Raw genomic sequence first — 24,815 nt, forward strand, 5'->3', positions numbered from 1 at the left:
GTTTATTGGGGTGAATAGATAAAAAAACAGATTTTTTAAAATATTATAATGTTTTATGATTTTCTTTAGTAAATATACTATGTTATTCCGTTCCAATAAAGAGAGAAACAAAATCATTATGTACTGGAAGATCCTGGGCACATAATTTCTTTTGTCAATTTATTAAAATAGATGTTGAAAGATAAGGAAAGCTATTTATTGAAAATATATTATATTCATTGAAAACTATAGTGAAGGCTTAGTTCTAAGATATATTGAATGTGTTAAAAAGGTAAAAGACAATCATGTTAAATCATAAATGTCATTACGGAATGTTGTCAATTGTGAATTGTCAAATCTCTAATCTCCATGCACAACAAGCCTATGTAGATGTTGAAATATTTTCCGTTTACTAATTTAAATATATTTTAAGTAATAGTTCATTTACGGCTTTTAAAAATGTCGAAGCTTACATACTTCATAATTTTACTTTGTATTAGTGCTAAAAGTGCCAAAAAATATGATAACGAGGAGAAACCGGCTTGGGCTAAAAAAGATATCCGCGATTTTAGCGATGCTGATATGGAACGGTAAGTATTATTTGTAATTCCTTTGTTTTTTTTAATTGACAATTAAATAAATTAAACTTTTAGTCTTTTCGATCAATGGGAGGAAGACGAGGAACCCTTGCCAGAAGACGAACAACCAGAATACATGCGAAAGCCTCCTTCTGTTGACCTAAATTCCTTGGATATGTCAAACCCAGAATCAGTTTTGCAAGCTACTAAGAAAGGTCAAACATTAATGATGTTTGTCACTGTAGCAAATAAGCCCTCGCGTGCGAGGTCGGAAGAGCTAACTAAAATTTGGCAGAGTGGTCTTTGGAGCAACCATATACAAGTTGAAAGGTGAGTTCTTAAATATCAGTGCTGCATTGTAATGTAAACTTCAGTTATTACCTACTAGTTGCTGTTAACAATTTTATTTGAGTGAACTGTGTCTGTGTGGCCCTTGCCATCCTTCTTCCATTTATCTTATGTTATCATTGAAACTTGCAGTAGATAGCCAAAGAGTAACGTAATGCCATTATGAAGACACTCAATTATCAATTTTGTACCTGAAATTAAGAAATTATACGGTTAAGTGGCAGATCATAATGCTGACCTTTTTGCTATTTTGCTCTTTGCTCTGCTCAACAATTTAATTTATCAAGATCTTAATTTGTCAATGAAAACAGCTCACCATATCTATCTTACAAGTTTTCTGAAGCTGCATTTCTTATTTCATTTTATTATTTTTATTGTTTAGTTAGACTCCTTCTGGTTTGATAATCCTTCATCATATGTTTTATGTAAAGTTAAATGTGTATTAAAAATATCTTTAATACTTACAAATTTTATTATGGGCGCCTTTTGTTACTAACATAGTTACACTGACCATTAGGGCTCTACACAAGGTGGACCTGTCATTAAAATCAATATACAACATAGATCTTACCGTGGCCTAATAGATATATGGCAAAAAATATATTCAAACCCATTCAATAGTTCCAAAGAGGTGCATGTATAAACCAACAAAAATAGACAAAAAAATATAAATCATTGATTCAAAGTCTTTATTCAATAATTTTTGACATCTCTTTAAATTATTTTTTCCCAAATTATTCAACACACACCATATTTTTACTGTCTTACATTAAAAAAAAATACCACATGAAAATATTTTCTAACATTAATTATAACTATTGCTATCATATTATTTCAGATACTTAATAGATGACGATAGAGCTATATTCATGTTTAAAGATGGTTCCCAAGCTTGGACTGCAAAAGAATATCTTTTACAACAAAATGAACTTAAAAATATACAACTAGAAAGTCAAACATATGATGGAAAAAATCCAGATGTCAAAAACACAGCAGTGAGGGATGAGCTTTAAGTCTGGATCTGAATATCAATTAATACATTTAATAAATGAAAAAATAACTAAATGAAGACTTATTGTCTTTATAGAACACATATTTTGCATTTATAATATTTGAAAAGAAATCATGTTATTTGCAATGTATGTATGTATTTTGATACAAAATGTATTGTAAACAAATTATTCTATAAATATAAACAAAGATAAAGTAAAATATATTTTACAATTCAATGACAGATTAAAGTGACATGACCTCTTTGAATATGTAATTATTTGTATAATATATGTATGTATATGAATAATGTGATCCATATGCATTAAAGTAAAATAATATTAATATTTTTTTTCTATCAGATCATCCCTTGATTATTGAAATGCTTCAGCAGTTTTTTTCCAGTTTATATTAATTTGATACAAATAATAGGGACTGGAGTTAGGTTCTCAAAATACACATTAACTTTATTATGAAGTGTAGGATTTTATTTTGAAAGAAAACTGCAAGATGCCATACAGAGTGATTTACGTCTTGTCTTGGTAAACAAAGGAAATTACTTCATGTAGTTTATAATTATATAACACCATTAGGTGTTGACTCAGAAGCGACTTGTCATAAGTGACGCCATGACGCTGGTGTATAGTTAAAGTGTAAATGCACATACTTCTAAGGCCCCAATAAAGAGCCCTAAAATAATTTTCACTGTACCTACGTCAGGCAGTCTTTGGTGATTAAAACATGTGTAAAGGTATTAATGTATACATCATCTTCAGCTCTACTTTTGCCAACTTTTATACCCAGTGCTCATCTGAGGATATATCCGAGGTCTTGGACACATGAATTTAGGGCCCAGTTGAAAATTTGGATGTAAGTAATTAGTATATGTAAGTTGTATATTTAGAACTTACATATAGTAATTTCTAACTGACCTAGTGGCCATTCTGTTTCTGTTAGGTCATGCATATTCCCCAAGTAAATTAGACAAAGTAGCAACTGCTTATATCTTTATATCTAATAATATTGCCTGGCATAGACTAAGTGTACTTATTAGAGATATAAAAAAAGAAAAACTATTACTAACAATATTAGTATTTTTATTATATTGAAGTTACAAAAATATAATTGTTTTAATGAATTAAGGAGAATTGAATACAAAAATCACATGGCATCAGTGGCACGAAAATGATCTTCATCAATAGTTGAATATATGTGGCCTTCATTCCACATCCATTCCAATATTTTTCTGAAAAAAAAAGTTTATTAGAAGTATACAGGTAGTAGTATAATTGAAATTATAAACATATTATCAAAACATTTAATGATTCCATATTGGGAGTGACACAATGAATGATTGATAAACAGACTATAAACATGATTATTGGGGGTGTGATCCCCATTTGCAAAATATTAATATGGACTTCCCATCATATTTTTTTATTCCGATAGCACAAGGTGTTGAGTAGCACCCACTCAACACACTATAGTTTTAAAGACACTAAGCTCCTTATGCCTACCAGCCTATATGTGAAATCTGGTGTGAAGCTGAAAAAAAAATATATAAATAAGTTTAAATAAAACTAGAACATACTCAAATTCTACTTTAGATATTCTGCCTTGCAACTGAGCATATATGTCTTCCTTGCTGATGCCTTGTTCAAGAGTAGAAGCTCTTATAGGATTATACACCATCATTTGACGTTCATTTAAACCGTTTGTAGAAGCATTATCATTCATTCCAACCATAGAGTTAGCTGGCACAGTGTTTGTGAAGTTTGATGAGTTATCAGTTTTTTCCTGTAACACCAGATAAAAACAAGGTTAATTTAAATTAATAAACAAGGAAAATATGGTTTATATATTTTTTAATTAGAATTTATTAGTCTCAATAATAAATCTTTCTATAATATTACTTAAATATAATCATTAATATCATATTACCTTTTTGGCATTAGCCTCCATTTTCAATTTGTTATTGATACATTGGAGATAGTGGAAAGTTATGATATTAATGTCTGTAATGGGTGTTATTTTAAAAGCCATCAAAACTTTTTGTCCTTTGTTTGTTTTTACATTTCCGTAAATCTGTATGTACTCATTAACTTGGATCTTTGCATTGGTATTATCCTAAAAGTCAATAAGATTAATTGCTATTCTTCTTCTTCATGTCAATGCTTGGAAAATTCAGATCATATTTAACCACATTGACTGCAGTATCTGTTGGCTTAGTCAAGTTGTCATACAAACAAGACAATGGACATTTGATTTGGTATCAGAGTAATTTGAGATTAGCGGGTTAAACCAATAATGTGAATGTAATCAGTTACAGTGGGTTAATCACCTTTATTTCATCCAACACAAAATAATATCAAATCAAAGTAGTAGCAATATTATTACTATTTGAAAAATGATAAAATAATTTTAATGAAAATTTATAAAAGTAATAGGTACATATACTTACATCTTCATCCATTGCCTCTTGGTCTAACCACAAAACGGCTCTCATTCTACCTGTAATATCTTGTATAGTATATGTAATTTTAGTACTTTGTACTCTTATATTCCTGACCCTTGCAACAATGCTTACTATTTGTATATCAGTACCCCAGATTTTAACTCCATCATCTCCACTGTGTAAAGCCTGTTTTATAACGATCGGCGCTGTTCGTGATGCTCGTCTACCCTTTAAAACCCATTCAATTTAACTAGATAAATTTAATATTAATTTAAATCAACATTGCTGATGATGATAAGAACTTATAATTTTGACATTGGTTTTTATTATATATTTATTATATTGCAGATTATTTCAACAAAGTATACTTTTAATATATAATTAAATCAGCATATAAACTTGAGATATCACAATGCAACAGATGAGTCATCTAATCAATCTTGTGTGCGAGATTAGAATTCAATTAAATTAAATACATATTGGATTCTGCACTATTAGATATTAAAACAAACTAATAAACTTTTACAGATCTGATAGTGCCAATGATGAATGATATGAACATGCCAATTTTATGTACGTATTTAATAAAACCATTTTGTGATTCATGTTTGAAGACATGTTTTAACTTGACCTTGGTTAGCCTGCATTGTTTATTTTCATTTTACGTACCGATTTTTGGGCAGTATTCGGTGTATTCGAACCTCCAAATTGATTAGATGTATTTAAAAACCCACCTCCGGCTATTGATTGATCTAAAATATGTAAATTGTAACATAATTTTTATGAACATAAAACATTGTTTATCGTTTCAACATTTTCATGTTGTGTTACAACTTACCATTCCACATTTTTACAATAATAAAGAATATGAATTGTAATTAAGTTAAAACAAATAAGAAGTACTTATAATAAAGTTGTAAATCTAAAAATATAATACTAATTACTGTATGATAAAGCTACGGAAATTAGAAACAGGAAAATTTAAATTAAAAGGACTTTACCTAAATGTTGCCTACAAAAAATATATATTAGTGTTGTCAGTGAATATTTTTTGAAACTACTTTTATATACTACTTACCGCTATACTGGGATGAATAGACACATAATCATTTAAAGTTTGTAATGTTGAATGATTTTCGTTAGTAAATTTTATTCATTTTTATAACAAAATACTGGAATATTCTGGTATTTACGTAAAGTTAGGAAAAGGTAAAATAAAATACGTTTAAATGTGTTTAGTTACACAGTATAATTCTCTATATTTTCGCCAAATTTTCAAAGCATTGATATTGCATGTTGAACGAGTTGAGTGGCAGAACTCAACGCTACGCTTTGCCTCTATAGCATATATTTAAAAAAATAGGTATACTCGTATATTAGTAAATTATTCGCTATAGTTCATTTATTTTGACGTGAGACAAAATGTAAACAAAAAAATACTGTTACTAAAACTTTTCAATTTCTATGTGATTTGGTCCAGGTTTACTTACTTATTATTTAGGTTCATTACTTATTTTTTTTATAAATAATTTCGAAATAGGTTTTTCTAAATCTGGCTCTTAATATAATGATGTCGGTCTGTTTTTTTTTCATTAAATCTTGATTAGACATTGTTCGATAAAAAAGAAATTGTTCGATTGTATCTTTTTAAAAGTTTTTTACTCCAGCTACACCCATACATCTAACTTTCAATAAAAATTCATTCAGTTCACATGTGCGAAATTTTAATCATTTGCGCGGTCTATTTAAATTTTGCTCTTGGTTCCTTAAGATATTATATACAAAATGCAATCTTCTTCAATATCAAATGTTACCCCAATTTAACAGACAATAAAAACTTGATAAAGTGGAATTAGAATCTAATGGGAATAATATATTACTTAACTAACGTTAAATCTTTACAATATGTTGCACTATGGCAATAATTACTAGTTTTCATGTAAACTAGTAGAAGTAATTGTAACAGTAACTAGTAGTTTGTCTATTAATTGTACCTTCGTGAGATTATGTTTGTTTACAATTGGTATATCTCTATAGGGTATAAGTTCCTTGATTTCATTGACATTCATATGTTAATTAATAAGTTATAGGTTAAGAGACAGAACAAAGATTGATAATGCATTTTACAGACAATAATATATTATATTTATTATTTCTAAAGATGCCTAAAACAATTATAATAAAATATGTAATTGTATATCATGGAAAATAAGCCGATACAGGTGTTGCTCGATATGTAGTTGGTCTGGAAGATTTATTTTCTCTATAATTAACTTTTGGCAATTCTATGCATTTATTTTCTTTTCCTTTTTTACTGAGAGTATTCTTTGTAGCAGGTCTTGAAGATCCTATAATAAATAAAGTATGTTAGTTATAATATAAGTAGGATTAGTACAATGTTACCAGGCGTAATATTATTTAATTAGTTTCAACAAAAAAAAATATTTAAAAAAACTATAAGTCATTCTTCGCTTTCCATCAAAAATGGAAAGAATGAAAAGCCGCAATTTGTCTACCAGAGTAGGGACATTCAAATTGTATATTTCTGCAAATGGGGATCAAACTTAGAATCATAGTATATGCAGTCAAATGTTAGCCCCACTGCACTAACAGACAATGAAGTACTTTTAAACAAGCCTAGCCAAGCCTTTATGCCTACCCATACTGTATACAAGTAACACTAAAATATGAAACTAAGAAGACTAAAAATATATAATAAAAATTATACTTGTTTTTATTTTTTGCTATGATTTGAACAGGTTAAAACTGTCAGAATTAGTTATACAAACCCTTTTCTGAAACAAGGTTATCCGCTGGTGCAGGGTTTAAATATTTTGGATCTAACCCTTTCTTATTTTGTACTTGAGGTTGTGGACTTTCTTCTAGACTAGATCTAAAAATATATTAATCAATATTTATATCTGTAGTTCTATACATATAATAAAATTGTAATTAATCATTGTCCGTATATGGATACACAATGATACAAAGAATAATTTATATATTTATTTTATTTCTATGTTAATGTACGCTGTTCTCAGAAATGGCATAAACGATTGAAATGCAGTTTTTACTATTGTATTTTGGCAAATTTCCTTTAATATTGTTAGTTTTATTTCAATCGGTTTATAAATAAAAAAATAACAATATGAAGTTTTTGTTTTTGCTGCTACAAAATTGTTACAAAATAACTGTCTTATTAGACAATAAATATATTGTTTTTAAAATGTACGTTGCTATTAGAACACGAAAGTAATTTAGATTAGCAGATACATAACTGTGTTGTTAAAGTGAGCTTAGCCGAGATCCAGTCACTAGTATAAGTATAATTGTATATAAAAGTAATATTTTTAAGCACATAAATTAAATAAATAAATACAAATCAAACAGTTGACTTACAGTTTAGATGTGGCATAAAAATTCATGGAACAATCAGAATCCTGTGAATTATTTTCTATATTTTTCATAGCAATGTATGGTGTTGAACTTGTTGCAGATTGAAGATTTATTTTAGAATTAGTTTTTATGTATTCTGTTCTTCCGTTGTCTTCTATCTTTTTGTGAAGCCATTGTATTACTAAAGTAAATTCACATTAATTAAAAAATATAATAAATAAATCTTTATTGAAATATATATAATGGAAATAAATATAGCTATGTTACTGTATGTTGAATACTATTTATTTTAACAAAATATTAATAAAACGATAAAATGAAAATATCAACTAATATTTGAATGGTTTGATAGATGCTGCCATATTTAAGGCTTTATAATATATACAATATTCTTTTCTTTATTAGCTTCATGCTGTATACCACACACTAAAATAAACTTCTCTTAACTAATTTGAAAAATCAATAATAACAACACTAATAAAATTATTGATCAAAAAATATGTATTATAAATTATTCTTAATATAAAATTTGACAGTATTTTACATTAATTAATTTGAATGTAATAAAGTTATACCCATGTTGTTATTTTTAATAGTGTCATCGCGATCCTTCAGTGCTTGTTCATTGAGTTCATTCTTTTCCTTGAGTGTATCAAATTCTTGTTTTATTTTATCCCAATGTTCTTTTAAAGTTTCCTTTTCACGTTTTAAATCATATATTTCTTTAGTGTTACGTTCAATTACTTTTTCTTGCTCTAACGCAATTGATGTTCTGCATAAAAGCTTAAATAAATAACAAAATTAAAGTAGATTAGAAAAAATATATTGTTTTTGAGTTTAATAATCCCGCATTTAGCAGGCTAGGCAAAGGGAATCACGTGTTAAAACATTTCATTCCCACTCTCTCCGCCCAGTTTCGATTTGTGCACAGCAGAACTCAACGCCGAGCTTAATCCTCTTTTCAAAGATATTTCAGTCCCCCAAGTAAAAATAGAACGTACAATCATTGCGTTTACAGTCAGATGTTATCTCACTGCGTTACAACGGCAACAGTATAAAATGTTACTTTCGAAATATTTAAAATATATATATATATATAAATATATTTTACCTTGTCCTTCATTTCAATGATATCAGTGTTTTGTTTAGATATTATCTGATTGGCCTTCAATAGTTGCTCAGTAGTTGTATGGGCGGCCTCATTGTTCTTGTTTGCTAAGGATTCGCTTATGGTTAACCGCCTTTCTAGATTACTCTAATAAAATTAATAGTTATTATGTATGTATTAATGCATATTTATTACATGTAAATAGTATGGATATTTATAATTTATGTAGATATATGTAAATAGATTTATTTAGCGTTTGTTAGGTTCACGTTGTATACCGCATATAGTAGGGTAGGCAGAGGGAACAAGTGTTATAACAGTCCATTTCCCTTTTCCCATTATAATTTCGACGCATTGTTTGTTGAGTCTCGGATCTAAACGCCGCGCTGTACCTTGTTACCAGAGCGAGGAAATGAAAATATTAGTTAATTTTTTTGAGTGGGAATCGAATCCACAAACGTCCCGCTTAGATTACGCGGCGAATTTATAAAATTCGACTTATTATATGTAAATACAAACCTTTTCTGTTTTTAATGTGTGTATGTTTTCATTTAGTTCCTTTATAACATCATTATTATCTTTCAGTGACTGTAAAGAAAATTATACGTCAATTTAAAATAATATATTTATTAAAATGCAAGAAATTAAAAATAAACATTAAATAAAGATTTATTAATAATTTTTTTATAAAATTTTAAATTACCTTTTCTATATAAGTACATTTGGAATTTAAGTTATTAATTTGTTTTTCTTTTTCAATAATTTCTCTTTCTAAGGCACTGTTTTTAGCTTTTAAAGTGGCCACTTCAATATGAGTTTTCTGCACTTCGCTTTCTAACACATTCAATCGATGCATTTTATCACTACATCATACAAATTAAACTATTTTCAAACATTTTAAAATTAAGGATAGAAATACATTTTAGAAAATATTTTTCTATCCTTAGTATATACTGGAAATAAAATTTTTATATATAAGTTGAAGTTCCAAGATGTTAAATTATAAACCCATATTTAACAATATTTTATAAAAATGAATATCATCGTGGCGCAGTGTCACAAGCAGTGTAAACGCGATGATTGTGGGTTCGATACTCAGGGGAAATAAAAAAAAAATCAGCTCCACGCTGTATGCCGCACACAGCAGGGTAGGCAGAGAGAACCTAGTGTTAAGACACTCCGTTCCTCACTTTCTGTGGAATTCTGGAGGTATTGTATGTTGAGTGGCAGAACTGAACGCCGCGCTTTGCCTCGCCACCAGAGCGAATAAATGGAAATATAAACGAGAAATAAATATTTCACTTCCTCGAGTGGGGATCGAACCCACAACCGTCGCGTTACAGTCACACCTTTGTGCCGCTGCGCCACGATGACCTCAAATATTGAATATTTTTAGTTCCTCACTCTGGTAACAAGGAAAAGTGCGGCGTCGAACTTCGCCACTCAACACGCAACTTTCCGAGAATTACGGCAGAGAGTAAGGAATTCAGTGTTTTTAATCTGGGTTATTTCTGGCTACCATGCTATGTGTGGTATACACTGTAAAGCTAATTAAAAAAAATTTTACAAATACAAACTGAAATAAATTAATTCTTAGGATTCCAAAACAAATTTTATTCATCTGTATGTCTATCTGATACTATAATGCTACATACTTGACACTTGTTAGATGTATTCTTTAAGCCCTTTCACAATATTTATACAAAACAATTTAAAAAATAAAAGGAAGTCAATTAAATCTCTAAATATGACTCCATCTAATAATTTATTTTTAAAATAGTTATAATAAAGCAAACTCAACATTTACCCTATTTGATTTTCTAAGTGATTGACTTTTTCTTGTAGTTGTTTATTTATATAGCTTAATTCATCAATTTGTTTATCTTTTCTCTGTAAATTTTCTTGAGAAGAACTTAGAACCTTATTAGTTTGACTTTCTGCATTTTTTTGCCACTGCACCTTTTCCTAAATAATAAAATAAATTAATGTTAGAGTAATACACTTATTTTTTAGCTTAAAGCTCTCTAGAGGGAACCTAATGCTAATAAAGGTATTAACTTTACAATTACGCTGCGTAGGTTTGAGGTTTATGTGAGGACACATAGGGGATTAAATTATTTTCATACTCTGGTAGAATAAGTATTAGTAGTAGTTGTGTCAAAGAGTGTGTAAGTGTAAACGCGGCAGTTGTGGGTTTGATTAGTGCTCAGGGGAATGTAATAATTCACATATTAACACTAGGTTCCTCATGCATCCCCTGCTATATGTGACGTAAAGAATGAAGCTAAAAAAACTCATTTCTGCCACTTCAATGCCTTTGGGCAATTTGGGCAGAACAGTTTTTTTTTTTTATTTAAAAGCTACATCCACGGGCGCATAGTTGCCCGTGCCTTTTTTTATTTCAAAAAAGTTTTTTTTTTTTTTTAATGTGGCATACTTAATTTTGGGACAATTTGAACTGTACTTATATCTAGAGCTTAAACTAGAGGGGTTGGATGAGACCCCTACCGACAATTTTTTTTTTTTTTTTTTAGCATATATTATTATAGTATATTACATAATTGTCTTTGATATAATTATTTTATACATTTATATAGCTGTGAAATTTTAGTTTTGGCCTGGCTTATGCAGAACGCCTTCAAGTTTTTGGATCAGTGCCTCTATCACCTTTTTTATTGTCTCTTTGTGATATTGCCCCTTTTAGGTTCGCCTCCACCACCTCCGTAAATGAAGCGCCCACCGCTCGGCTGATGAAGTTTAGAATATATGATTATACCTGCACTAGATGATCCTTTTCAGATTTCAAAGCTTCTTGAAATTCTTTCTCTTGTTTTAGTTTATTTTCCTCCATTTTAGACAGAGCTTGGGTCAATTCTTGAATATTTGCTTCCAGTTTCAATTGTCTATCACTCCATATAACTTCACTACTTGAAACTGAGCTTTTAAGGGCTGCTAATGTCCGCTATTTAATTTTAAATAATTGACTTTAAATAAATTAATATTATTCTTTTTCATATTATTAAAAATCTTAAAAACAAGTCTCAACTTCTATAAAAGCAATTTTTATAATAGGTTTTAATCACTAACTCCTGCATATAAGAGAGTAAGCAAAGGTAAATTAATAGCAATATGTTTAAATTGAAAACTCTCTAGAAGGATAATCATGGCTCAGTCTACCCATAACCATGGCTGTTGGATTTCCATAAATGTATAAATTTGGCTAGAGTTTCATTTAAATCATAACACCCCCACTTTTAGTCTTGTCACCTTGTGAATGAGGAAATCAAATAGTGTTTAATTTTAGACGCAGTTGCTGTAACACCACAGATACCTCTAGTCTAGCCTTATAATAACAACAATAATCTTACTTTTAAGTCCCCTATGGTCTCTGCCATATGTTGTTTTATTTCATTATCACAAGCAGGTGCTGTTTTAAGGCATAAATGAATTAATCTTCTGAACTCATTATGCTCTACAATTTCAAAGTTATATTCAATAGGTGTAATTTGTTGTATAATAAGAAACCTGTAAAACAATTAGCTTAGCAAAAATTAAAAACTTTACATATTTAAACTTTAAAATTGTATATAACTTACATATTATTTGTCGCACATTGTTGTAAAAGTCTAACAACTTGAGATGGAAAATTGTCAAAATCAATTAACAGTCCTTGTTGTTTCTTCAAGTCTTCATAATCACAACGTGTTAAATTCATCCTACATAAAAATGTGGGATCGTCATCGTCGGATAAAGTTAATCGCTGAAATAAATATATATTTATATATATACATACACAGAAAACAAAAAAATGTTGTAATATTTATTTTAATAACCAAACCACGGTACTAACCAAAGTATCCGTATTAAATAATTTATCTACAGTGATAGTTAGATTTTTTTTGCTTTCGTCAAAACCTCTTTTAAAAGAAATAAAATATTTTCCTTTGTGAACTGTTTTTGCTATCATTTTTATATAATTTCAAATAATACGTATTATAAAATTATATATTGAGATATTTTCATTCCTTTATATTTGCAACTGTCGATAAAATTTACTTATTAATAAAAAATAAAAAGAAAAATAGCATTGCCAAAATAAAATTCAAAACAAGCCAGCACTCCACATCCACAAGCACAACAATTATAAATATTGTATTGACATTAACAATTGACAGTTGACATTACTCACATTAACGACATAACATCTTGTTAAATAGTAGTCAAAGTTGAATTTTTGTTTATGGTGTATGGATTTGAAAAAAAATATTATAACGTCCACAAATATAAGGCCTGCTAAGCGTCTACCAATTCCAATGTGTAAATAGGATGCTTGGCTTAGTTATGAGAGCTTATCGCCGACATGGACCAGTATCATTTTCAAACTAAGATCAAAGGAGTTTGCAGTTTATGACAAACTAATGTGTTTTGGTGGGCAATATAATAATAATTTAGAAACAAATTAATAGAAGAGTATCACACTGCCTACTGGTTTATTTTAATGTAAGGCAATTTAAAAAACATTAACCAAAACGGATGGTAAATGAGCTAAAACATTATTCTTAGTGTATTATTTGCTTATTAATTTAGAATAAATAAATACTCATAGGTGTTTTAGGCTCAAAAAGTATATTAATTTGTTTCAATATTGTGCCGATGTTCGGCAAGCGAGTAAGCGTTGCATAAAATATTTCCTTAACTATCTATATATTTAAAAATTTGGGAAAAATCTTACTTTTTTATTGTAATATGATTTCAATATATAAAACATAAATTATTTTTTGTTCATTTATTTATTTTTTACTTTTATTAATCTATATAATTTGTTATTTTTTTAGAATAGTATTATATATTCTGTGTTCGGGAGTGGAAGATGAATCAGTTGTGAATTTTTGTGATTCATTTCACAATATATTTGTTATTATAAATAAAAAACACTTATTGAGTGTATTTCAAAGAAGTACATGAGATAAAGTTGACGTTAAAATTACTTACGACTATAATGGCCAACGCTCTTTATTTTGATAATGCCTGATATACGTGTTTCACATATCTGTTCTGTTTCTGCCGTGTTCAAAAAGCGTTAGTTTCATTATGCCATTCGATTTCTTGTGCTGTGTTCGACCCGGTGTGGAAGATATAGTGGAATTGGATTATTCACATCATTCACTCACAGATGTACCAACGGACGTCTTCGTCTACGAAAGAACACTTGAAACTTTACTTTGCCAGAGTAACCGTATTACAGAATTACCAAGACAGCTTTTCATGTGTCATGGCCTTAAATATTTAGACCTTAGTGATAATGATCTTCAGGCTATTCCTACAGCGATATCATCATTGGTAAATTTACAACATTTAAATATCAGTAGAAACAGTTTAGCATCCATACCAGATAACATGAAAGCTTTAAAGAATTTAATGTTCTTAGATCTTAGTGTTAATCCATTAGAAAAATTACCTGAAACTATCACCAACCTCATAGCTCTACAAGATTTATACTTAAATGACACATACCTTGAATACCTACCTGGAAATTTTGGTCGTCTTGCGAATCTTCGTATACTTGAATTACGAGACAACTATCTTATGATATTGCCAAAGTCACTGTCCCGTTCAACTGAACTTTTAAGATTAGATATTGGTCAAAACGAATTCCAACAATTCCCAGAGGTGATAGGAAGATTTTTGAAATTAAGGGAATTATGGATTGATAGTAATAGTTTCACAAGTATTCCTGCAGTTATAAAACCTTTAGAAAACTTAATTCACTTAGAAGCAAGTAACAACATGATAGAGGAATTAGCTCCTGAAATTGGATATTGTACAAGACTTGAAGACTTAACTCTTTCAATAAATAGCTTAACTCAGCTTCCTGATAGTATTGGTCAATTGAGTAATTTGACAGCATTAAAACTGGACAACAATAGGCTGTATTCTATACCAGAAAGTATAGGTCAATTAAAAAATTTAGAAGAACTAATGTTGATGTGTAATTATATTGATGTGTTGCCATCTTCCATAGGGCTGCTAAGAAAATTAAAGTATTTGAATGTGGATGAAAATATGCTAAGAGCAGTGCCACCAGAACTTGGTAGTTGCATAAAACTGTCTGTATTATCTCTTCGTTCTAACAAACTGACGAATATACCACCAGAAATTGGACATTTGTCATGTTTAAGAGTTTTAAATTTAGTGAGAAATTCATTAAGTTGTCTTCCTCAATCTTTATTAAATTGTGATAATTTAGTAGCCCTCTGGCTCTCTGAAAATCAAAGCAAGCCCTTAGTGCCTATGCATTCTGAAGTAGATCCTAATACTTATGAACAAGTCCTTACTTGTTTTCTCTTTCCCCAAGTGCCTTTGACTCCTATAGAAGTTAAATCGGATAATTTGAAACCTGAAAATATAGAGGCACAAAGTGCAACACGACACATTAGTTTTGTGGATATGAAACCAGTAGTGAAGGCAACAGAGAAACCGGGTCAACTGCGTCGAGCTCCTACACCATATCCAAAAGAATTAAGGGCTATGGCCAAACATGCAAGGAATATTCATAAAGATGGCACACAAGATGTGTCACCACCTATGCATAATGCCCTTCACATAAAAGCTGCAAAAATAACACCAACATTGCAACAAAGATTTGCATCTGACAACAAGATAGAAACTTCTGCTAGTGATGACCATCCTAATGGTGGCCAGCAGGATCCTATGAAAGTGTCCACTTATGATAATTTGCTACCAGAAAATTCTTATGACAAACCCTTAGACCTTTCATATGAACAAGATAAAACTTACAAAAGTGTTGATCATGCTCTTTATGTTGAAAACAATTCAGAACCAAATACTTATAAAAGTAATAATATTGAAAGCTGCGGACTGGTACCAGCGCAATACACAATAAAACAAAATGAGCGGTACTCACCAAGACAAGATGTAGTACGATCTTGTCCTTCCATGGCAACAAATAACTATAGAGCTCATCCAATAGAAAACAAAAGTTATATTGTGCCAAATGATCACAGTTATCGCAACTGTTCTGATGAGTCATGTGAACAATTACAAAGACTTAGTATAGCTACACAAGAGAGGCACTCTAATGATGAAGCTGTGCTAACCACTCAATACCATGAAAACTCGTATAGTACAAGGTGCAGCAGGTCTGATAACATACCCGCATTTGAACCACCATATGTAAGGAAAGAAGTAATTTGCCCTGCTGATGGGAATTATCATAGTAATTCATATGGAAATGAAGCTTATTCTTGTGGTTCTGAAAAAGTGTATGGACAAAGAAAATTTGATGTTTTTAATTACCATCCACATGAACGGAGGGATTTACCAAGTCCAAGAGTTCACACAGTAAGCCAAATAGTCAGTTCTACAACTATGCCTAACTTATGTAATTATAATAAAATGTACTCTGCTTCTAACATTGACACAAACCATTATCCGCCAACAATGCATCAAACATCATCATCAAACTGCAATATGTATGATATGGCTACATCTAGTCCTACATATATTCCTTCACAATCTCCAGAACTATATTCCCCTACAGGCCACACTAATGCTACTAACCCTTATCGTATGACAAACACCCCACTCATATCAGATGATGGTAGTTTCACACATATACAATCTCTTACTAGTCAGAATATGTATGATTTGTATGATGCCATACCAGCTTCATCTAATGCCCCAAGCATAGTGAGTCATAGACATAGTCCTAGTGGCCTGTCAGAGCCAGTATATGTAAGAGGGCAGCCTCCGCCTTATCACATTGCAGCACCATACACAAAGCATGCTCAATACTTTAATGGTACTGGAGGATAGTGGTACATGATAGTTTAAAACATGAATTTTATGAAAACTTTTATCTTATGAACTTTTCTATGCACATACAATCTGAGTTTAATCTACGTAACTTGTCATGTTGTCCACTGGTTTTGGATGTGCAATTTAAATGTGATATAATGAAGTTTAAGATAATTTTAAGGTGCTAAAATGGATCATGTTTATGTTTGAAAGTGGTGTGTTAAAAAATACAAATGCAATATCAAATTGCATAGGGTACCCTTGAGTACAATTTTGTAACAACTATGTTGTTTTCATATAATGTTGTTATTAAATATTTGAAAATTATCTGTATTGTAAATGTCCAGAAATATTTTTTATCTTCTACTTAAAATAACTTTGTTAATATAATTAATTAAGAGTTAACTTGTGTGATCTATTAAATGTATAGTTGTATTACAAAAATATAAACATTCTGGGCAAATTTAAATTCCCTGTACTATAACATTATTTATCATAAATTGAAAATATATTTTTTTATAATTTTTGTTTAGTATGATAGCTACTATCAATACTTTAATCATTATAGTATATAGAAATAATCTATCTAGTATATACAACATGTATTTTCTTTATTTTTTTTCGGAAAAGCTCTCTATATTTTTAATACTTTAATTGTTTTTTTACGCAAATATTTCTTACTGATGAACATATTCTTTAGTGTATGCTCGTGTCGAGGCAAAGCGCGGCGTTTAGTTCCGCCACTCAACACGCAAAGCGTCCAGAATTCGGCAGAAAATTGAGAACGGAGTGTTTTAACACTAAGCTCCCTCTGCCTGTCCTGCTACATGCATGAGTACATTTAAGAATATGTTCTTTTCTTTCGCTATATCTTTTATGCTACAAATAAATATTGTTTTGTCTGTTAGTATATTTTTGGTAATATTTTATACATTCTATTTTTCTTACTTTGCCTATTTGAGAGTCACTATTTTCTACTTTACTAAATAAATAAATGACTTAAGCTAACGTACATATAAATTTTATAGTGAATAGTGCTAATTCTTTATAAAGTGTAACGGTTAAATGAGGGTCCGAATCCAGAGGTACTTATTTCATCATTATGTTTTAATATAGTAAATAATGAAGGAAACCATTAAAACTAGTTATAGTAGTTTGACTTTGTATTATATTGAACATACTGTATTAATTATTATGAGTTTTTAATATTTAATGTAAATTTTATAAAATATGACGAGAATTGTAATTTTTTTTACGCGAGTGCAATATTTCATTGCGTATATCAATAATTGTAATTATTTAAAGGATGAATATAGTATAAATTTGTTGTAATATTTATATATTAGATAATCGACACTATTAGCTATTAGCTGATTCATTGTAGTCACATAAATAAAGTCACAATAATAATTCGATTCTATCGATAAGTATCTCGATAAAGTCACAATACTAATTTGGATATTTAAAACCGTCGAGGTTTTAAATATCCAAATTAGTATTAATATTAAAATAATTTAATTAATTTATTGTTTTTTTCACGAGAAACGACGAAAGAGTGACAAATGCAACGTAAAATTCCACAGGACAATTACTTAACTTTTACCGATGAAATTTGTAAATTTGGAATTATTGCATAGGATCTTACGCGATGAGTTTTAGCTGCTGTGGGTTAGCACCGTGACCTAATCCATATGTTTCCGCTTGACCTACTTAAAATGCTGAAAAGAAATGGGTTGCAGAAAATCCTATTATCTATTATTTTTTTTTATGTCATAAACTGCAAACTTTTGTGTAACACATTTTAAACTATTCTGCTTATATATTATGTTATAAATTTAATTGAAAAAAGTGATAGGGTTAGAAACGAATTCTATACCTGCCGGCTATTTTTTCTAAAGCATCAATGTAATAAAAAAAATATTTACGAATATACGAAATTATGTATATAATACACTAATTATTAACCATATTTTCTCTTTCGACGATGTGTTAATAACCGATTTCTATCGCGAGCGGAGCGGGCCCATTAAGGACTGCGTTGAACTCTCAAGAGTAAACTGTATACTTTTATTTCCACCAATAAATAGTCGGGCGGAAAGGACTGAACGAGCAGAAAGAGTTGAAATGAACTCTCTCAATTCTTGGGAGAGGATCGAACTAATTACAAAATATAAAACTCTTTGTTGGTGGAAATGGAAAACCATTTTATTTAAAAGGAGTCCGTTCCGCCTAAGCAACACCCGCTCTCGCACTCTTTCGCGGTGGAAAGCAGGCTTTAGAATTACAGGGAAGTCTGACTACTATATTTGCTGTAAGTCTTAACGTAATGTTATAACTATTTAAATCGAGTAAATGTTAAATTAATGTCGACATGAGTAAATTGTTTTTTTTTTTTAATATTTATAGAGTTAAATTCCTAGAAAGGTTTCATTACTAGTAATTGGATAGTGTTAGTAAGGAGTGGCATCATAATTAACTAACATCACATTATAAATATAGTTTTGCGAAAACCGAAAACCGTTAAAAAACTCCAATCTTTTACCAAGAGTTTTACACTATTGAAATTGACGCTGCGAAATATTTTTGGCACAGATATACGATTTGTACTATATCTTTTCATTTGCTGACTGTAGTTTTGATTAAAATAAAAGATACCTACTTGATAAGCGCACAAAAATGAAATTAATCTACTCGTACATCTAATTTGTCTACTTATTTTTGTTTGTCTTTTGCTTAGTATTTCTTGCTTCGTGTACTTTATATATGAATTTAAGGTTAATAACTTATTTATTTGTCATTTGTCAATATATACGCCCCACTTTCTAAAGACTGAAACCTGAAACATATCATTTAGCTGGAAACTCGTTTATATGAACTGCCTTTTCGCGATTACAGCTTTTTCACGTTCCCGCGTTTAGGTTTATTAATTGCTATAATTGTTCTCTATGTCTATAATAATATATGACCTTTTATAAATTTCGTCCATTCTATCCGCCCATTTGTTGAATTTCTATATAACTTTTCTAAAAGTACTTGACTTTCTCATGTAAAATAAACTTTCCCGTCTATTTATTGAGAAGATTGGGTGGTTTATATTTTTACCCGACTTCGCAACGCAGGAGGATAATGTTATTTTCCTCAATTTACTCGTACATCACAAAGTTTAATATACTTTTTGATATATTTTTGCTGCACTCTGCTGTTTATTTCAAATTCTGATATGTCAGATATGCACACCTATAAGGGTCGTTAATGCGTTGTAGTTAAATAAGAACCTCGCAGTATCCATATCTCTCTAGTTATCACCTCTGTTTAAAATAATTATTAATTTGTAATATATTATTAATATTTTTTCTTTATTTGCGGAACCTCTATTTCCTATTTTTTTCTATTAAACTGATTAATAAAATGTTTATTTCTAATGTCGTTACTATTGTTTCTAAAATTAGTAAATATGGGAGTATCTAAAAATTTTCTTTAATTTTTATTTACCATTGTTTTACAATAATTATCTTCCTTCAATCTACATTATTAAAAAATATAATATTGATATAGATATTTAATATGGAAAACAGAGAAAATACAGATATAAAAAGTATATAATTAATTAAGATAATAGTGCAAATTAGGTTTAAAGCAGTTCTAACACATAATAGTAGGGGCGGCGAAGAGGGGACTTTGTGGAGTCATTCGAGCGCATCAGATTAAGATACTGGGGATTCCTTGTACTCGGTTACATACTTCCACCAAATATGAGCTTCCTATGTATGGCCGCGCGTCTAGGTTAAAGGATCAGATTAGTAAAAAAAAATTGATCATCGGACATTCTCGAGCGCGTCAGATTAAAATAGGGTAAGTTAGTTACATGCTAAATCGTGTATATTCCACTAATCTGACAATTCGAGAGTGACGCAAAGGAGGGAGAGGGCTGCAAAGTTGTAAAAAAAAAACGTTATCTGGACATTCTCGAGCGCGGCTAATTTTTTTTTTATTTTGAAGAGAATCATTCAAGGATTACGAAAAACATATAATCTGACAAATTCCACAAACCGAAGTAATAGAAATTTATTGATAAAGTTTAATATACCTAAGAATTGCATATATTCCTCTCACCGTATTTCTATTCCTATCGCACTCTTTTTTTATTTATTGGTCCCTAACTTATCAATGAAGATGATAAATTAAAAAAAATACTTGAAAAAAATTTTTTTTTGTACTTTTTTTTATAAATACAAGTATTCTATTTCAAACATACATTCTTTTAGTTACATTCTATTTCTTGAGCTTTTCTATTGATTGCGTTCAACGAAAAAAAAAAATTGAGGCCAGTCGTGGCGCAGTGGCACAAAGTGTGACAGTAAAACAGACTGGTTGTGGGTTCAATCTCCATTCCAGGAGATGAAATATTTATTGAAATTTATATTTCCAGTTCTTCGCTCTGGTGTCGAGGCAAAACAGTGACGTTAAGTGCTGCTACTCAACACTCAATGCCTTCAAAATTTGGCAGAAAGTGGGGAACAGAGTGTCTTAACCTTAGGTTCCCTCTGTCTACCCTGCTGTGTGCGGGATACAACGTAAAGCTGACTTGTTTCTTGTATTGGTTTAAAAAAAATATTAATAATTGTCAGATTAAGCAAGTCCCTTCAGATAATCGTCTGATTTTGAGATATCACGTCTAGGGCATGAAGATAAACCATATATATCTTAATCTGACGCGCTCGAGTATTTCAAGATGACGATTTTTTTTTGCATTTTCAAACAACGATTACGAGCTTGCGTCACATCCAAATCGTCAGATTATTACATAAGAGCTTTTTTTTAGGTTCACTTAACACCCCCTTAGAAAATCTGACGCGCTCGATAATATTTTTATTTTTGCCATTTTTAACTCTTATGTACGACCACCTCCACCACGGAAACTGTCAGATTAACATATTTTCATGCTTAAGAAGACGTAGGCAATTGATGATATCAATATCTGACGCGCTCGAGTATGTCCATGGAACAGTTTTTTTTTACATTTTTGAAAATCTATAACCCCTCAACCCACCGGTAAAACGAAATTTTTTATATGACATTTTTTTCTTGTTATCATCTAAGCTTCGCAACCCAATAGGTCTCCATGACGCTCGAGTGACTCCACAGTTTGCTGCTTCGCCTCCCTAACTATAATATATGAATAAATAGAGAAAAATTATACTTAAGTTGATCGGTGCGCTTTTGTTTTAATTTTGACATGTTCATATTCTAGGTTTTCGATTTTTGAACTGGAACCTTTTCATGTTATAATAATCAACAGAAGGTTCCTATTTAAAAATGGCTTATGCCAATTGCATGAGAAAACCTTAAAATATTGAATTTTATACTTTTAATTTTTTCATTGAGTAACTTTTATGCTACACAAAAAATATATGTATGTTTAATGGAATAAAACTTTAATCTCTAACAAAATATGTCCAATACGATAAAAAATGGAGGAAAATCGTGTCATATTAATTTCTACCTCAAATGTTAAGGCCAAATTTTGTTGTGAATGTTGATATTTCCACATTCGCATATAGGTACATACTGTGGAACTTGTAGATTCGTAAAACACAACTCATTTTAAAATTTCCCACTAATAATTATTTCTGTCTTTTTTTGTTAATCATTTCATTAACTTTGCCTTAAAATATGTACCTTAATTTCGTATAACTGAAGTAAATTGTTAAATAAATATATATAAATATTTGATAATTATAACATTTTCTTGTCTCACGATTTGACATTTTGTTAACACATTTGTGAATGTTATTTTTATTGTGTTCATATAAAACAGAAATATATTTGTTGTCGATAAGCCAAACTTATATAAAATGATTTTTATATAAATCTTCTATAGGAGCATGAATATCATATCCATACCATGCATAGCTAAGTATGAATGTACTTGCTTAAGGGTAAAAGCGTTAGGAATTTGTTTTTTGTATTTTATACGGGTCAATATTTTTGTTTTTCTCTTTTCATTATGAAATAAGCTCAAAATATAAAATTATATAAATAGTAATTTAATAACAATGTCTTTGTACAACTTAATATGTATTTATTTTTGGTTTTGTATACCTATCTATAATATCACCGAGAATAGTAAGTAGAATGTGAATAAAATTGTTTGAAATAGTTTGGTTTTTGATTTAAATATTATAATAAGAATTTATTCGTATTTTATTCGTCAATAACGAAATGATGTTAAAACCCCATTAACAGGCGTTAGATAAATTTCCATTAAATTAGTAAGTTATGTTTATTCTTATTTTTAATTATAAAAATATTTAATTATAAGAATATATAGGTACCTTAAAGTTGAAGTTGTATTTAAATATGTACTTGAATTTCTAAAAAGTGCAGGTTCAAAGAAATCGCGTTTTTGCATAATTTTTTTACACGTCTTCTAAAAAACTTCATTTCTTTCCTCAGTGTGGAATACTACTTTAAAATGGTTAAAATAAATAATGGTATGTATAAATATCATCACAGTATGTACAGAATTCGAATTTCTTTTATTCGTAATCCAACCGTCAACCCACGCTAGACCTTTTGATTGGTAAACTCTTATCGTTATGTAGGGAACATTACTTATTCTAAATTAATATTATTACGTTTACTAAAATCATCCGCACGCAGCGCATTGGAACAATTCAAACCTGTTCCGAGTTTTTTTGCTATGCGTGTCGTAGGCTGCTAGCTAGCATCGCCACGTTTAAAGAGTCGGCTAGAATCGCTTGCGACATTCACTTGTGTATCCATTGCTCTCTTAGCTTGCATTCAATTCTCAACCTTAACTTCTTGCTATTACGTGCTAGTTTAGCTTGTATTTTCTATTGGTATTTATTTAAATTTCTTTATTTCCTTCTGTGATTATTTTCTCTTCACGTATCTGTGAGTTAAATAAATTTGGACAATTTCTCCACAAAATTTGGATTTTTAATTTTACTCATTTAGTGTAAAATAAATAAGATCATATTAAATAGTGGTATCACATCTCAACCGCTATATTGGTGACCCCGACGTGATATCGGTACTTTGATTATATTTCTCAGTTCACAACTTTTATTCAATACTTACCAGGACGTTTGAATGTAGTGGCTGATACTCTGTCGCGACTGGAAGAGGTGAGTCGATCTATTGATTACCAGGCTCTAGCACTTGCTCAAGATACTGATCCTGAACTGCTAGGTCTGCTTCAAAAAGGCTCATCGTTAAAACTGGCTAAAGTAGATTTGCCAGACTGTAACCAGAAGTTATACTGTGACGTATCAATGTCTTCTCCGCGCCCGTTCATTACTGAGAAGTTTCGCCGACAAGTTTTTGAAACTTTACACAGCTTGAGCCATCCTGGTAGGACAGCTACAGTGCGGCTGGTTACACAGAGATTTGTATGGCCAGGGATTCGCAAGGACTGTAGAGAGTGGACACGAGAGTGTATACTTTGTCAAAAGAGCAAAGTTCACCGTCATACCCTTGCTCCCTTATCCTCAATTCCAACTCCTACATCGAGGTTTGCACACATCCACCTCGACATCGTCGGACCTTTAACTATTTCGTCTGATTTCAGATATTGCCTTACTGTCATCGACCGTTTCACACGATGGCCTGAGGCATTCCCACTTAAGGACATCACAGCTGATTCCTGTGCTGCCGCTCTTCTCTCTGGTTGGATAGCAAGATTTGGTTGCCCTCTTCGAATTACAACCGATAGGGGTCGGCAATTCGAGTCGCATCTCTTCAAGGCACTATCAGCCATGGTTGGTGCACATCACTTTACGACTACTTCGTATCATCCAGCTTCCAACGGCTTGATCGAGAGACTCCATCGGCAGCTGAAGGCAGCTATCATGTGCCATCCCTCTTCGACCTGGACAGAAGCACTTCCGTTAGTGCTGCTGGGCATTCGTAGTGCCTGGAAGGATGACATTCAGGCTTCAGCGGCTGAGCTGGTCTACGGGGAGCCCCTTCGAATTCCAGGGCAATTTCTGGCACCCTCAGAAGACTACAGGACTGCAGATATCACAAATCTGGTCACTCGTCTTCGTGCTGGTATGGCACGACTCTCACCGAAGCCCACGTCATGGCATAGGACAGGTCCTTTTTATATGCCAGCTGA

The 24,815-nt window shown here is 30.7% G+C and overlaps 4 protein-coding genes across 4 annotated transcripts; 2 read left to right on the forward strand and 2 right to left on the reverse strand.

Moving 5' to 3' along the window:
- The first annotated feature begins 315 nt into the window (after positions 1-315).
- boca (LDLR chaperone boca) lies at positions 316-2,240 on the forward strand. The gene is made up of 3 exons (XM_085194898.1): positions 316-569; positions 633-887; positions 1,744-2,240. Exons 1-3 carry the CDS (start codon positions 439-441, stop codon positions 1,916-1,918), a joined length of 561 nt encoding a protein of 186 aa, XP_085051024.1. The 5' UTR covers positions 316-438; the 3' UTR covers positions 1,919-2,240.
- RPA2 (Replication protein A2) lies at positions 1,742-5,355 on the reverse strand. The gene is made up of 6 exons (XM_085194897.1): positions 5,189-5,355; positions 5,020-5,102; positions 4,357-4,578; positions 3,837-4,022; positions 3,487-3,692; positions 1,742-3,141 (listed from the first exon to the last, which is right to left on the reverse strand). Exons 1-6 carry the CDS (start codon positions 5,196-5,198, stop codon positions 3,057-3,059), a joined length of 792 nt encoding a protein of 263 aa, XP_085051023.1. The 5' UTR covers positions 5,199-5,355; the 3' UTR covers positions 1,742-3,056.
- A 1,116-nt stretch (positions 5,356-6,471) lies between these two features.
- LOC146533899 (uncharacterized) lies at positions 6,472-13,007 on the reverse strand. The gene is made up of 12 exons (XM_085194892.1): positions 12,705-13,007; positions 12,451-12,614; positions 12,223-12,379; positions 11,631-11,816; positions 10,662-10,819; positions 9,558-9,717; positions 9,374-9,442; positions 8,858-9,001; positions 8,322-8,529; positions 7,750-7,927; positions 7,140-7,243; positions 6,472-6,698 (listed from the first exon to the last, which is right to left on the reverse strand). Exons 1-12 carry the CDS (start codon positions 12,819-12,821, stop codon positions 6,550-6,552), a joined length of 1,794 nt encoding a protein of 597 aa, XP_085051018.1. The 5' UTR covers positions 12,822-13,007; the 3' UTR covers positions 6,472-6,549.
- An 806-nt stretch (positions 13,008-13,813) lies between these two features.
- Positions 13,814-16,831, forward strand: Lap1 (leucine rich repeat containing protein 7 lap1). Its single transcript, XM_085194494.1, has one exon. The coding sequence runs from the start codon at positions 13,946-13,948 to the stop codon at positions 16,688-16,690; it is 2,745 nt and encodes a 914-aa protein (XP_085050620.1). The 5' UTR covers positions 13,814-13,945; the 3' UTR covers positions 16,691-16,831.
- Positions 16,832-24,815: the final 7,984 nt, after the last annotated feature.

Source organism: Heliconius melpomene, chromosome 12, assembly GCF_056956725.1.
Source record: "Heliconius melpomene rosina isolate 202511_hmr_F chromosome 12, ASM5695672v1, whole genome shotgun sequence".
Lineage (NCBI taxonomy): Eukaryota > Metazoa > Arthropoda > Insecta > Lepidoptera > Nymphalidae > Heliconius > Heliconius melpomene.